Here is a 16,110-nt window from a genome sequence, read left to right on the forward strand (position 1 = left end):
AGCTGGTGGTCTCCTCCCCAACCCCATTTACGTTAACCAGGGGCTTCTTTTCCATAACCGTGTGCTCTGAATCCTGGTAAGTGAGGGCAGTGGGTTTCTGAAAGCAACGACTCCATTTCTCTATGTCAGAAAAGCCTGGGAATTGAAAGGAGGGGTGATAAAAGCAGCCTGTCCACAGTGGCCTCTTGACCTGGGGCACAGTTCAGAAACCTCAAGGAAAGGGAAGTGAAATTAAGCAAGGCTAACATGCTAAATAGGGCAACTCCCCAGAGGAGCCTCATGGTAGAAGCCTGGCAGCTCAACTTGGTACCTAATTTAGGGAAGCAGTCAGAGTCTCCTGGGCTCCCTTGCAGCCCAAGAGCTGGGCCGTGCGCCTTGCAGCCCAAGAGCTGGGCCGTGCGCCTTCCATCATTGGATCAGTGATAGATGAAGGCTTATTGTAGTTCGAGCCTTTCCGCCTCTTAGAATTTGGTGAGTAGGGCAAAGCCCCAATCTGCCGTGGAGTGTCACACACCAGATCAAGTTCACCTTTCCCGCAGTCAACATTCTGGGCTTTCCCAAAATGAGACTCGGCACACCACACTCCTTTTTGTTTCTGTTCTCTCTCCAGCCCCATTTTTGAGGAAGACACACCCTCTGTTATGGAAATTGAAATGGAAGAGCTTGACAAGTGGATGAACAACATGAATAGAAATGGTATGTGGTAACCTAAAGTTGCTTTTCCTGTCCTCTCTGGCATGTGAAGGTTGCAACGGTTTTATAAATGTCCCGTAATTGTTGGAATGTGACGGCGTGAGCCCAATCCGCATTAGATCTGGAGCATGCGGGTAATCAACTTAGGTCTGACTATCCTTAAAGACTCAGTTTAAGGGGTGCCTGGTGGATCAGTGGGTTAAGCGTCCAACTCTTGATTTCAGCTCAGCTCATGATCTCACAGTTTATGGGATCAAGCCCTACAGCAGGCTCTGTGCTCGTAGCAGTGAGCCTGCTTGGGATTCTCTCTCTTCCTCTCTCTTTCTCTGCCCTCCCCTGCTTGTGTTCTCTCTCTCTTGCAAAATAAGTAAATAAACATTAAAAAAAGAAAAGACTCAGGTTAATTACTGCATCACATGGTGCCATTTGTTTTTATTTTTGTACAATCTTTTCAAACAGACTTTTTCAAGAAGAAGATGATTTTTCTTCAAACAAGGAGCTCTCTGGGTCCAAATTATCTGGAAAAAGCTAGCGTCTGGCATTACCTTATCTACTGTAGAATTTAGAGATCTATGATTTTAATCTGTATATGGATGTAAAATTTTGCCACATATAATTTACATAGATCAGTGCTGTTCACTGCTATATGCAAGAGACGCCAGCCATATGTGGCTATTTAAATTAAAATTTAAAAAATTAAATAAAGTTAAAAATTTTCAGTCACACTAGCCACATTGTGAATGCTCAGTAGCCACTTGGGATGCATAACTACTGTATTATACACACAAATCTAGAACATTTCCATCACCAAAGAAAGTTCTATTGAACAACACTAATAAAGATAGTAATATAAACATCCTCCTGTAACTTACTTCCTAATTGATATCTGGTAGTAATTGCTGTATGTGTTCCTTACTTTTCATTAAATCAATATGTGGGTTTAAAAAAGGTGGGGCGCCTGGGTGGCGCAGTCGGTTAAGCGTCCGACTTCAGCCAGGTCACGATCTCGCGGTCTGTGGGTTCGAGCCCCGCGTCAGGCTCTGGGCTGATGGCTCGGAGCCTGGAGCCTGTTTCCGATTCTGTGTCTCCCTCTCTCTCTGCCCCTCCCCCGTTCATGCTCTGTCTCTCTCTGTCCCAAAAATAAATAAAAAACGTTGAAAAAAAAAAAAAAAAAAAAAAAGGTGGTAGCAGAGCACCTGGGTAGCTCAGTTGGTTGAGCGTCTGACTTCACTCGGATCATGATCTCACAGTTTGTGAGTTCAAGCCCCGAGCTGGGCTCTGTGCTGACAGCTCAGAGCCTGGAACCTGTTTCAGATTCTGTGCCTCCTTCCCCTTGCCCCTCCCCCTGCTCGCACACTGTCTCTCTCAATAAATAAACATTAAAGAAAATTGCGTGTCAATAAATGAATAAATAAAAAGTAAAAAAGATGGTAGTTGTTTTTTCCCTTTTAAAATTCCTATAAAAATCAATAACTGATTTTTAATGCTCAGATTATCTTCATAAAATCCACTATTTATATTATCATATCATTTGTATTGTTAACATTCAACTTTAAAAAATACCCTGGGGTCTGTCAGATTCAACAATAGTGAAGCCCCAAATCCAGACACCTGTTATTAGAATTATTATACCAGAGGCTTATCAACATAAGCTTTCCCAAAGATTAGAACCATTCGATGAACTTGTACAATTTTGAACGGAACAGTTTTTCATAGCTCAAGATTGAGGCAAGAAAGGCTCTGTAAAGCATTTGGGGACAGGGGCAGGTCACTATAATAATCGTTAAGGCAGTTTCATTTTGTTGTTTTTAGTTTATAAAATACACATACATAATAATTTGGCAAATGCAAAAATAAAAGTAGAAAGAAGAAAAAAATTATACCACCCAAAGGCAACGTCTCTTAATAATATGACATCTTTCCTTTTGTGCCTGAGATAACAGTAATACATCAGGATCCCATTACACTCACAAAACCAGAAACCCAGAAAAAGGCATATCTACTTCGTAACTACAGCAGAGAGTTATTTTGACACATAGGTGATGGAGTCGATGGATTTTGTTTTTCCTTACAAATAACTGCGACATGATAGGAGAGAACTCTGACGACTTTAAGAAGGTTAGTCGTTCCTCAATTCACTTGCTGCCTTTTGATCGTGCATCCTGACTGAAATCATTCTACAGGCTCATCAGGACCTCCGGTAAAGCTATTTTATTCCAGTGTCTAACCTGAAACATGCAGATTCTAGCTTTTGGAGCAACAGTGAGGTTCTTTGGGGACTGAGTAACCAAGCAGTGATGAATTGTGCCCTTTCCAACAGGGCCAGAGGCATGTTGAAGCCTTGTATCTATGCTACTAATGCTTTTTTCCATTTCAAGAGCCTTGCCATCATTAATCTTTTAACCTCTGGAACTCCCTAGTGAGGTCATTTCTGTACAAGCAACCACACAGAGCTGGGAAATGTGGCGCTCAAATGCACGAGTTTTGTGGGTAGAAAATAGAATTTTGGTGATTAACAACGAGTTTGCTTTTATTCTGTCCTAGCTGATTGTGAATGTTTACCTACTTTAAAGGAAGAAAAGGAATCAAACCACAACTCAAGGTACTTCTAATTTCTACCATTGATTATATGTGTGTGGGGGAGGGGATTGGAGACCAGGATAGGGCATTTTCATTTACCATCTCTGTGCTTGTAAATTTTATGTGACAATTTACATGGGTATATAGGTGTGTAGTGTGGAGAAAAGAAAGGTACAAAGGTACAAAGTAAAAAGAAAGATACAAATAGAAAGGTACAAAGTAAATATCCTAGTGACTCTATCTTTTGAAGTAAATTAATACTGGCATTTTCTTTGCCCTTCTGAAGACATACTGTTGAGTCGACTTCTGTTTTAGCCACAAAACTTTCCAACTGTAACAGGCTATAGGTTTGTTTACCTTGGATAAATAGATGTTTGGTAAGGAAAACAGATGGAAGTGACAGCCTTACTGGATAACTGTAAATATGAGTGAGCAAAATGAACATATAAAAAACAAAACAGAACAAAACAAAACCCCACCTGGATTGGATTGTCATAGGAGAGAAATTAAATGAGAATTTTAAAAACATATTCCATTCTACCACTAGGTGGCTCTGCTTGATAGAAAATTTTAGTGGTCAGCACACCAGAATCTTGTTTAAATTTTGCTACCTATTGAGAGGCTAGAAATGACCACGCCTGGGGTGTTTTTGATCAGAGGACTGTTTGGTCAGGACGTGGGAAGCGTCGCAGGAGAAAGGATTGATGATTCAGCAATCGTGGGGACTTGTTCCACACAGCAGCGCTGTGATTTGGGGGGCACCAAATTGTTGGTAGGGGTGACTCAGAGGTGATCAGCGAGTAGAGAACTTGACTGAGCCTGTGACTGAGACTTTACGGTTCTGTTGGAGTAGATAGAATAATCTTTCAGAGCAGGGTAAATACCACCCGTCTTCTCTCCCTCCGTGTTAACCAGAGGTCTTGTGCCTGTCATCTTAAATGCTTCCAGAGTGCAGACATTTGTCACGGGCAGTCCCTGAGGCTGGAGCCTTGCAGGAAAAGACTGATAGTAGATGGTGATCGGGGCAGTCAGATGTTTGTCTTCTAGCCCCTTTTTCTGCTCCTTCCCTTAAACCTTATCTGAAAGGTCGTCACCCTACATCTCACACATCACACCTCTACAGTCTCAGTGAGGTAAACCTCGGCTCTGATTCGGAAGTCCGTTTCTTATTGAAGATTTCAGTCAGCGTTACCAGTCCAGGTTTTTGCATGTTAAAAATTCATCACTGGTTCAGAAAAAATTCTATCCCATGTAAATGAGGTACCAGATATTAACAAGTAGATGAAAGGGAAAAAAATGCTAGCGGGAGCATCACAAAGGCAATTACAAAAGAATATTTTCTCTGCATTTTAATCTTACCTAAAAATGAGTCATGTGTATGTTCAGCACATGGCTCAGATCACCACCAAAACCCTATAAATATCTTATGACTGTATTTCTGATGGGCACCCACAAGTGGCATGGAACACCGGTGGTTTTTATACATCTGCCTCTTGGTTTTTGGAATTATTGGCAACATAGAAGAAACTTGATGTTGAGAACTATATGGTTGGGAAAGCATCTTAGAAATCACATTTTTGAAATATTGAAAGGTTGGTCTTTGAAATAAGCTCTAGGTCATTTCTGCCTGTAAGACAAAAAGCCTTAACCCATTTGGAGAGCTGCTTTATGCTGAACTATTCTTTTTAAGGGGAATGTCTACATTTCCTCTGTTGGTCCAGAACTGTTCGGCTTTAATTCACAGGACAGCCGTCTGGCCTTACGTCATTCCGTCTCAGTGAAGCCAGCACCAGCATTAAGAACCAGCAATGGCAAGTCCCAAGGCTTTGGTGCCACAGATACTTTCTGACTGCTGCACAGAGTAGTAAAATATTGTAAAGCAAATCTAATTTTTAGTCACTGAAAAGTCAGAAAGGTACAAAGCACTCAGAACAAAGTCTGTCACAAAATAAGCTCTCAATAAGTATTGGTATTCTTATTATTAACTTAACATTGATATACATAAATTGACTGCCTTTTGGGCTCGTGAGCTTGTGTCCAAAGGCCCAGGCCCACCCACAGTACTGGTTGGGGCATTTTTTTTTTTTAAGACTGTATATTTTAGAGCAGTTTTAGGTTTACAGCAAAACTGAGCAGAAAGTACAGAGAGTTCTAATACCCCCACACATGCACAGCCTCCCCGGCTGTTGGCATCCCACACCACAATGGTACATTTGTCACAATCAGTTAACCTACTTTGATACATCATTACCCCCAAAGTTCCCCATTGGCTTTTAGCTCTGTGACTCATCCTTCCTCTACCATTTAAGCAGTGTACAAGTGACTGCAATGCTTCAGAAAGTATATAACAGTCACTGAAGATTGAACTTAGTAGAAAACACACTTCTCCATCCTCTTGCTAAACTAAGACTTCTGGACTCTATTTAAAGGGCTCAATCCCTGTTGATGCTAGAAAGACACCCTGATGCAAAACCTCTTAGGCATAAAGTCCATGTACTTCTGGAAAAAGGAGTCGATCTGGTCACCATCCTACACTTAATGCACCACATTGGATACAAAGACTTTTCTTGTTAGGGTCCATAATCTCCAGCCTTTCAGAACTTTCCCCATGTATCCCATTGACAAGCCATTGTTCATTACTTTGCCCTGTCCTTGTTGAATGGACATTTTCTTTTATGCTGTGGAACCTAAAATCTAGCACAGATTTTAATAAATGCCAGAGACATACTGAGCACTATGGGAAGTTTATACTATTGTTTCTGTATCTTTAAAAAATCCATAAGAAAAGACAACAAAGGAATTGTGGAGGAGGGAGAGTTTTATGTTCTTATTTGCTTATTGTTATTTCCTTAGCATTTTCCTCCTAATTCGTATTGGTTCTGTGCTAGGCAGTGTAAGAGGTAGTGGGAAGAGTGTTAGTGGAAGTCGTGTCCAAGGGAGGTGGCAAGGCTGTGGGAGAGGTCTGCCCTAGAGTAGAAGAGAAGTTCATCACTGACACGGTTCATCTTTGCCAGCACATGGTGACAACAAAAAGCAGATCTATTGAGTTGGTTTTATTATTGTTTAAATTCTCTGTAAAGAACGCATTCCCTTATTGTCTACCCTCACCCTCACAGAACCTTCCTGAATGGAGCTAGACAGTGGTAACAAGAAGGGGAGAATCCCTTTCATCATAGTGCTTAAGGTGTAACCAGCCTGTCCCTTCTTCCTGAGGCCTTTATACTTAGACAATTTCCTGCAACCATGGTGTTCTGTCTCTGTAAGCTTAGGTGAATAACCACAGAAAAGGAACTGCAAATAACAGCCAAGTGTCCATCTTCTTTCCTTTATGCCAGTTAGCCACAGTGATGAGTTTATATTGAGTGGGGAACGACTAGGGAAAAAATCAATTTGGTTTCATTCAAGTAGATTTATAATTTTGAAAGCCCATGAATAACAAAAACAATAAGACATTTGTATAGCATTTTATATATGCCAGATGCCTGGGTACTATCACCTAGGAAATTAACTAGTTAGAGGGTGAATAACAGCATCCCTGTTCTGGTTTTGTAATAATTCTATTGTTTATCTTATGATTCATGTCTGAGCTCAATGACATAAAAATGGATCACTTCAATATTTCTCAGGAAAATCCAGTTTAGTTTAATAAAGAATTTTGTGAATTTTTTCCTGTTTCCTCTCTTCTCTTCACCTTTCTCTCTTTTTTTTTTTCTTAGAAAAGTATGATGGTTGATATAATTTTACAAAATATATTTACTGAACACTTAATATGAACACCTAATGCCAGACAGGGCCTGGCATTGTCTATATCATGCCAGTTCGACCAGTTAAAAATGAAATAATCTGTATGAGTAAGCCTGGAACTCAGAGATGTTAAGTGACTTGTCCAATTTACACAGCAAGTTTATGAAATGCAATATTTCTTTTAAAACTACATTTTAATTCTCTTTTATTAATTAGTTAAAATAAGAGATATTCCACAAACTAAAAGATAAATTAGAGATTAAAAAAAAAAGAAGGAACACACAGCAGCAAGAAAGGCAGCCACCATGAGGCTGATACGTGAAAGTATTTGGTAGATGATGCATCCATCATCCCATATATTCATTGAAAAGATCATTAACTGCAAGAAAACAGTGGTTTTAGTGAACTCTTTTGACCTCTTTGCTCAAGTAAATCTCTGGCTACCTCCAGTTATTTTCTTTGTGAGTTTCTTTCCTCTTTTCCTTTTTTAGTCTCTCAAAAGTCTTTTAAAACTCAACAAGTATTTAGGAAGTATATTAAGTGCCAACTGGTTTCCCTCAAATCTGAGCTCTGTATTATGAGGGATACAAAGTAACATATGAGGAGTACAAAGTAACCATTTATAATCCTGCAGGATGATAATCTCAAATAACATTGTTAAAATGCAGGTGTGTGTGTGTGTGTGCGTGCATGCTCATGTGGTGGGTGAGAGATGTACTAAATTTAATAAAACACAGCCTGCTTGAATAGTGGCCCAGATTATGTCTGCTGTGGGCATGATCTATGTGTCTTGGATGAATTTTAGGCCTGCCTGTGATGTTAGCCAGATGTGTGACCTCTATAATTCCCCCCAGGGCCAGGCCTCTTTCGAGAAGGAGAAGGGACGTTATACTGATGAAAAGGAAGGGAGCACGATCTTATTGTTATGTGAGTTTGTGCTATCCTGAGCTCTATACTTCCCCAAAACCAAGTTAGGGAGCATCATCATGTGAGAAAGGTTTAATGTAGGTTTATTACCATCTTCAGAGCTAAGAAACATTAGCTCTGGTCATAAAGAGGGATTGTTAGAAGATAAACCGGTCAGGAGAACAAAGATGGCTTATCTGATCCTACCTGCAACCAAGGGGGCAGTTAGGAAACAAGGTGTTAAGAGCTGTATCTGTCCTCATTTAACTGCTAGCATTCCAATTAAATGCTTTCTTAAAAATAACAAATCGATGCTTTTTCATCAATTCAATTTGTTTTTATGGTTTGTAGGCCTGTTACTATAAAGGCCTTTAGGAAAGCTGTCCCACATTCTGAAAATATCTGTATAACACTCTGAGAAAAATTCCTCACTAATGCCACTGTCATAGACAAGACACTAAAACTGTAGGAATTAACACTGAGGCAGGCAACAGAGGTTGGAAGCAGGATTACTTACTTTATTTGTTGCAGTCGTGTGGCAGTTTGCCAAGGTATTTTTAACAGAACTCTAGGATTTGCCAGAGTTAACAACGTCTGGGCTCATTTGATCATTTCACAGAGATGATAAATAGCCCCAAAGACAGCAGGGAACGCATCTAACTAAATAGAGGGAACAACGTGAGCCAGAGAATGGCTCTGGGCTCAGGTAGCGGGCCAGATCCCAGGCTGCTGACTTGCCCACAGGCCTGATGGCCACCGCACCACGGCCAGTAAAAACTCGCACGTGGGATTTGCAACACTAGGAATGACCTGAGGTCCCATAGCTGAGGCAACTTGTATCCACGTTGGGACCGTCTTGTGTGGCAGACCCTGTCACGCTGCTCACTGTCCACAGAGCTGAGCGCCGAGTGCCACGTGTGAGCTTCTGTGCTCTTCGGTGCTTGAAGTTGAAGCAGGAGGTGGACATCGTCACACGTGAAGCCTTCAGAATGCTTGTAGAGTGTTCTAAACAAACCGCATTTAAGGGCGTTCTCAGAAATGGAAAGTTTGTTTTGGAAGATGATTTCTGAAAGCTTTTGGATATTTGAAGCAATGTTCCAGCTTGTAGTTCACTGACGGACATTTGCTGCTTAGAATCTGCAAAATAAGGATAACATATGTTCATGGGTTTGCATGTCAGGCCCGCAGCCTAAGGCCTTGTATTTGCTCACCTATCCTTTACAACAACCTTAGAAGGTACATGGTATTATTATGCATGTTTTGCGGATGAGAATAGGAAACTCTGGCTAAGAAAGGTCAACTTATCCAAGGTCACATAGCAAGGGAGTGGCTGAGCCCCGGTTCAAGCTCTGGCCATCTGACCCTGTGCTCTTAGCTACTGTGCTAAAAGAGCCACTGTTAGCGCACATGAGCATTAGTACTACCATAAAAGAGCAACACGAGGTGTGAAATACCAAGGCATAAACGTAACCAAAAAATGAATGGCGTAATATAAAAAGAAATTGTTCAAAAATGTTTTGAGGGACATAAAAGATTTTTAAAAATAGAGATGTACTGTGTTCCTGAATGAAAGACTCAACAATGTAAAAATTTAAATTTACGGGTGCCTGGGTGGCTCAATTGGTTAAGCATCTGACTTTGGCTCAGGTCATGATCTACCAGTTTGTGGGTTCGAGCCCCGCGTTGGGCTCTGTGCTGACTGCTTAGAGCCTGGAGCCTGCTTGGGATTCTGTGTCTCCCTCTCTCTCTGCCCCTCTCCCACTCATGCTCTCTCTCTCTCTCTTTCTCTCAAAAATAAACATTAAAAACTTTTTTTTAAATTAAAATTTAGAACTCTGCCTTACACTTTAGATTAAAATAGACTCCAAATAAGTTTAAATGTTAAAAAAAGAAAAAAGTCCAGGGAAAATATAGAGGAATTTTATTATAACTCTGAGTTGGGAACTAGTTTGAAAGCATGACACACAAGTCAGAAACCATATCAGAAAAGCATAGTTTTAACTACATTAAAAACTCTAAATTTCTGTACTTCTAAAAACACAATAAATAGAATGAGAAGGAAAATAAAAACTGGGGTAAAGTATTTCCAATACACGTATAATAAATAAAAATTATGATTCTTAAAACACAAACCAATAAAAAGATAATAGTCCCATTTTAAATATGAGTAAAAATTATCAATAAGCAATTTTGCAAAAGAAGGAATGGAAATTACCAAGAGAGCTTTAAAAAATGTTTGTTTTTCTCAGAAATTATAAAAAAGTAAATATACTATTTTCACCTATTGGATCAATAAAAAATGAAAATAATAATATCCAGTATGGGGAAGGATGTGGGGAAAAAGATATTTCCCTAAAGAAAGTGTGGGGAGAAGGTAAATTGTACAAAATATCTAGGGAAGGGGGTAATTTGAAAATGGGCTCTTCAAGCTTTAAAAGAGCACACATTTTAACCTGGTAATTCCCCTTCTAGCCATTTACCCGAAGGTAACAAATGGAAATGTGCAAAGATGTAGCATTTTTTAGGCTAAATAAAGACTATTGGAAAGGGTCTACATGTTTAACGATAAGGGTGTGTAGTTTAAAAATGCTTTTTCATCTCATGAGGCAATGAGATCCTCTATAGCCACTAAAAAGATATTGTGTATTTATTAGCAAGGACTGAGGTCTCCAGGTGAATGAGAGTGAGCAAAGCAGTCGATAGCACAATATATGTAATAGGATCCTACTTTTGTACAAAAAGAATGCATGTCATTATCAAGGGAAGAAAGTTTGGAAGAATGAACACCAAAATGTTGACTGTAGTAAGATTGTTGGTATTTTTGCTTTGCTTATTTGTATTTAGTTTTCCAACAGAGGCCACGGATTGGTTTTATAAAAATTAAAAAAAAAATCACATCTGTTGTAACAGCTGGACGCAGATCAGCGTTGTGGACAAAAGGGGGCTCGTGCCCACTACTAGTGAGGCTTTGTGTTATACTGTGCTTAGGGGAGCTGAAGTCTCCAGATAAGGCCACAGAAGGAAAACCCGCAATTCAGAGACTTATGTTCTATAGAGATGAACTTCTGGATCTTAGAAATAATATTCTGCTACCACCCAGTTTCCAAGAAATGGAACCTCCTTGCCCAGTTTAAGAGTGGTGGTACAGGGTAACTTAAGTGAAGGGGTTGTTAAATCTGCTCTTCAGCTAAAAACTTTCTTAATTTTCCATCAGCTTCCCATTGTAAATAAATTTTGCTACAGAAGTTGTCCTTTTGTTCACAATTGCCCTCCTCCTCCTTTCGTACTGGCTGTCCGCCCTTATCACAGCATCTTCCCCCGGTCTTCACAACACAAATGCAAACACATAACCATACACACTACGTTTCCCCTCCCCTTTCGTGGATAGATCTATTTATCTGGCTACCTATCCGTCTACCAAACTGCTTCAAAGTCTTTTTGGAAACACATGCTGTTTCCCTGAGCAGGAGAGCCCTGAAGTAGGAGTAAGAAGAATACAGTCTGTTGCAGACTACCCATGTCTGTGAGCTAAGGAGATACGATGTTCTGTTGATTAGTATCATTCGGGCACTTCCTTGGACACAAAGGTCACTTCAAGTAGGGATGTTCTGGAATTTGAGTGATGGGACACAAAACTGAAAAGAGAAGCAGGAGGAGAGGGAGAGTGGCCTGCTCTCCGGGAGACGTGGGTGGAGGTATGGTCTCACTGGGGAAAAGCTGCAGAGCCAGCTATGTGGCCAAGATAGCCAAGTTAGAAACAAAAGCACAAATTAGCCAGCCAGCACAGTCATGTCCGAATACCGTGTCCGTAATTTATGTCTATTCACACTCCAAGATGCCTAATGGTTGAATTCTGAATGACACGGAAAAAGCACCTCCGTATCCTTTGTGGATACGAAGAAAATGGGCTTTTGAAAACACGCCAGGACCACCAACTCTTGAAAAAAAACAATGCATGGAAATTTTTTTAAAAAAGGAAAAAAAAAAGGCAATTTGACATCTATTCATAGAGAATGGGATTCGTTTTAATTAAAGGTGGGGGGGGGGACCCCCAACTCCATCTGGTTCTCTCCACATCAGCACGAGGGAGGGATATTGGAGCAAGAGCTAGGGATTATTTCTTGGCTTTCATGGATTTCCTCCTCAGGGATCAAGTATAAAATCCAAACCAACCTTTGTTTCAGAAACTGTAAGCTGGACACTGTTGGCTTCCTGACTGTTTATGTTCTCTTGAGTCACCTCCACAGTGGAGTGACCAGCTCTTGGTAGCTTCTTGGAAATACACTATTGTTCTCTCTCTCTCTCTCTTTTTTTTTTTTTTACAGTGACAGTGAATCCTGAAACTGAATGGTGCTAATGTTTTCCAAGGAGTAGCCCTGGAGGGAGCCTGCCGAGCCTGCCAATGGAGGATGAAGAGGATGCAAATTTAATTAATTTCAAATCAACACAGACACAAGAACCTTTTGCTGTGCCTCCCAACGCCCACTCTCCCTAACGATGGCATCACCTGTACTTGGAAGAATGCACGATTGAGAAGCGCCGGGCAGAGGCTTGGCTGCCATCCACCGTGGCTTCTGAGGGTGGGGTAGCCACGGGACGCGTTCACCTCTCCTCAGCGCCTGTTCCCTCCTCTCCACCAACCTCTAGCTGCCTGTACTCACTGCGGCCACACTCTCCAGGTCCTTGTTCCCTTTCTGTTTCATTCCTTGGAGTTTAAATCAGGAAGCTGTTTTACATACGGCCTCCTTCTGGGTCACCTTGTTACCTAATTAGCTTTGGATAATTTCCTCTGATTAGTCAAGTCCTCTGATAGGTCCTCTGCCTTCAGCGGGAACTTTCCTCAAGGCCAGTTACGTCATGGAAAAGACAGCGAACAAAGCGCGTGCTTCACTCTATACATCATCCCCGGGGGTTGGGAAGCGCGTCTACCTGCCAAGAAGACAGAGTGAGAGTCCACCGTCCTGAGGAGATGTTGTCTGGTGACCTGCGGACTCTGAGTTGGCCAGACAGGCCCCTTGGGCACTTCTCGGAGGAAGAGGAATCTGCAGTGAAGGAGCGAGATGATCTCCCTCTCGGCTAAGATCACCAGCGCGGTCACATTTCTCCAAAGCTCATTCTTGCTCTCACCACACCTCTTTGCCTTTGTGTGAAGAGAACATGGGCACAGGGGGTCATCTGCCAACGCTTTACATTTTTGAGATCTTTAAGGTCGTTTGCAACAAACAGAACAGGAACAGGCAGATACCTGTGCCCGTGGCAGGCGTCACCCACTGTACCTTCCTGTCAGGCTGGCACAAGCCTCGTGTCTCTCTGGACACAGCTTTCCAGGAGGCCGCTATCAGTCCAGCAGAGGTGACATTCTACACGGGGTTTGTTGACATTCTTGTACAAGAAGCAACGGCGCCAGATGCAGAAGGGCCTGCTTATCATTCCCATTCACGGAAAATCAATCCTCACTGAATCCTTGATTGTCCAATTCTGACCTTTAAAGCAATCTGGCAAACTGGGAGTCCTCGGGTCTTCTGCAATACCTGATACTGTATTCCAGGAAAGAAATAAAGAGTGAACACTTTATTTATTTTACTTTCCACATGTAAACTGAGGGGAGATGAGGGTCACCACACATTTGCTGCTGAATTTGGGGTCTTGGGTTCGAAAGGCTGCCTTACTACATAACAAAACTACCCCTGTCCCCCTTCTCGGAATCCCTTTGACTGGTACTCACCTTCTGAACTATGCCCATCATTTTAAAGGCAGAGCTCCAAACCAGGGAAATCTTTCCGTACAATGAAAGAGAACTATCTGGTTGTGTTTAACCACTGCTATTGTGTTATCCTGGGACTTCATGGAACTGTGGCAAAAGACAGTCTTTGTGGTATATAATGTCAGCAGATTCATCTGTCATATCCTCGTTAGCACATCCTAATAAGGCATTTTTGTTTTCACGTCTGTTTTGCATATTCATATTCAATTTGTGGTCGACAGTGACTCTCGGATATTTATGCCAAAATTGCCATTTTCTGAATTATTATTTCTGCCTGTTTTGTTACTTTGTTTCTTCTCCACGTTTTGACTCTTTGAAGAGTCTTAGATTGCTTCCTTCTCTCTCTAGGTATCTAAGATTTTTGCTGAATACTTACGCCTATAAACTTTATCCAAGTCTCTCAACCAATGCACCTAGAAGTTCAGAGAATGATAAGGGGTCTTGAAATCTCATTTTGATTAAGCAATACTTTATGAACATTTTAATACAGTTAAAATATTCTCATTCAGTATTTAAAATAACTTTAAATTTCAGAAGAAGCAAGCTTCAGTAACATGTCATTGAATTTATGTCTGCAAAATGCCCTAACCTCTATAATTGCACAGTCTAAAAGGAATTTTTTTTAGAAGGTAGTTTATTCTAGCAAGGTCTATGAACCAAAGCAGCGAAGGGTCAATCCTAGCATCCTGTATCTTTTTATTACTGTTCAATCAATAGATATCATATATTTATGATAATTTCAATAACTGCTTTTAAACCCAAACTTAATTTTTATGTTTCAGACTATTGTTGGTAAAAATCACATTAATTTGCCCTAATTGGGTAGCCAATCAGAACAAAATCTGACTTTAGAATATTTTAAAGATATATAACTTTCACTGCATATTTTTGTACACTTTAAGCAAACCAGGTTAACAATATTGCCTAGTTAAACTCCTCAGGGAACTTGTTTTAATAAACATACAAGATTATCGATGTGTTACTCTTCTTTTTTAAGCTTATTTATTTATTTTGAGAGAGAGAGAAAGAGAGAGAGAGCGTGTGCTTGCGAATGGGGGAGGAGCAGAGAGACAGAGAGAGAGGATCCCCAGGCCGATTCTGGGTGGGAAACCTGATGCGGGGTTCCATCTCAGGAACCATGAGATCATGACCTAAGCTGAGATCAAGAGTCAGGCACTTAATAGACACTTAACTGACTGAGCCACTCAGGTGCCTCTATCAATCTGTTACACTCTCTCTTTTTTTTTTAAAGTTTTATTTTGAGAGAGAAAGAGACAGTGTGAGTGAGTGAATGGTAGAGAGAAGAGAGAGACAATCTCAAGCAGGCTCCGCACAGTCAGCACAGAGCCCGATGCAGGGCTCGGACCCACAAACCCGTGAGATCATGACTTGAGCCGAAGAGTCGGACACTCAACCAACTGAGCCACCCAGGCGCCCCTCAGTCTGTTACTCTTAATTCAGTGATATGACTCCTCTTTCTGGGAAGCTCACTGTTATCTAAAAACAGGCATACAGCATGGATCAAAAGTCATATCCAGGGAGTGACAAATGCCTCTAGCAATGTAAAATCTTTTAAAAAATGCTTTTGTCTATTTTTAAATTTCGACTGTTTAAACTGTCAATTTGCACCATCTCTGGAAGAAGGCCCCTATGATAAGTAAACATAAAATATAGGCTTTAGTTTCAGTTTCTGTCAGAATTAATACAAATTCTGAAGGTAGTAGAGTGCCAAGACACAGTTTCATACTGGGAAGACACTGCTGAAATTCTCATTGTGGGGAAAACATTGAGTTTTATGCTGGATTAAATTTACACATGCTACTTTTTCACCGTCAGAAGATACTCAGGATGAATCCTGGGGTTCCACTCAGTATACACAGCAGGCAGGCCAGAGTAGCTCTACCCATAGGTTACATTTCTTCAGTCTTAAAATAATAAGAAAAGTCACTGTATAATAGTGTGGAATGGAATTAGTCAAATTTTTTATTAATAATTGCATAATCCAAACAATGAATTGCCTAAATTACTTTGCTCGTTTGAGCAGCTCTTTGACATTGCCTTGGTATTGTCCTGTCTGGCACCAAACTTTTATTTTCCTCTTCGTCCTTTTGGGAGTAGCTATTTGTAGATACTCGGTGGGGTTTCTTGGTTTGTTTCGTTTTTTTGTCCCATTACCTCTTCTAAATAGCATGTCATATTCGTGAGATAGCAATCCATACAATTATATAAAATAAAACCTTTAAAAATCAATTCAGTAGATGCTCTATGCTCTTTTTGAAATGATATCTTAAGAAGTTAAATTTCTAAGCCAAAGTACATCCAATAACATTGAGACTTTCATTTCAGTGCCGTACAAGTTTAGAAATACAACACTGAACCATTGAAAACAACCAAAGGTGAATGGATGTTTTCCAGTTGGACTT

At 40.7% G+C, this 16,110-nt stretch overlaps 1 protein-coding gene across 3 annotated transcripts in view; it reads left to right on the forward strand.

Annotated features, from left to right (window-relative positions):
* The window catches only part of TMEM154 (transmembrane protein 154), a 43,612-nt gene extending 28,943 nt beyond the window's left edge, over positions 1-14,669 (forward strand). For 2 of the 3 annotated variants that reach the window (XM_042935295.1, XM_042935293.1), the window contains 3 exons: positions 611-696; positions 3,238-3,295; positions 12,249-14,669. In XM_042935295.1, the coding sequence (XP_042791229.1) occupies positions 611-696; positions 3,238-3,295; positions 12,249-12,264 (160 nt within the window). In that variant the 3' untranslated portion in view covers positions 12,265-14,669. The remainder of the gene's footprint in view (positions 1-610; positions 697-3,237; positions 3,296-12,248) is intronic. The other variant, XM_042935296.1, reaches the window with a different exon arrangement.
* The last annotated feature ends 1,441 nt before the right edge of the window (positions 14,670-16,110 follow it).

This window comes from Panthera leo, chromosome B1 (assembly GCF_018350215.1).
Source record: "Panthera leo isolate Ple1 chromosome B1, P.leo_Ple1_pat1.1, whole genome shotgun sequence".
Lineage (NCBI taxonomy): Eukaryota > Metazoa > Chordata > Mammalia > Carnivora > Felidae > Panthera > Panthera leo.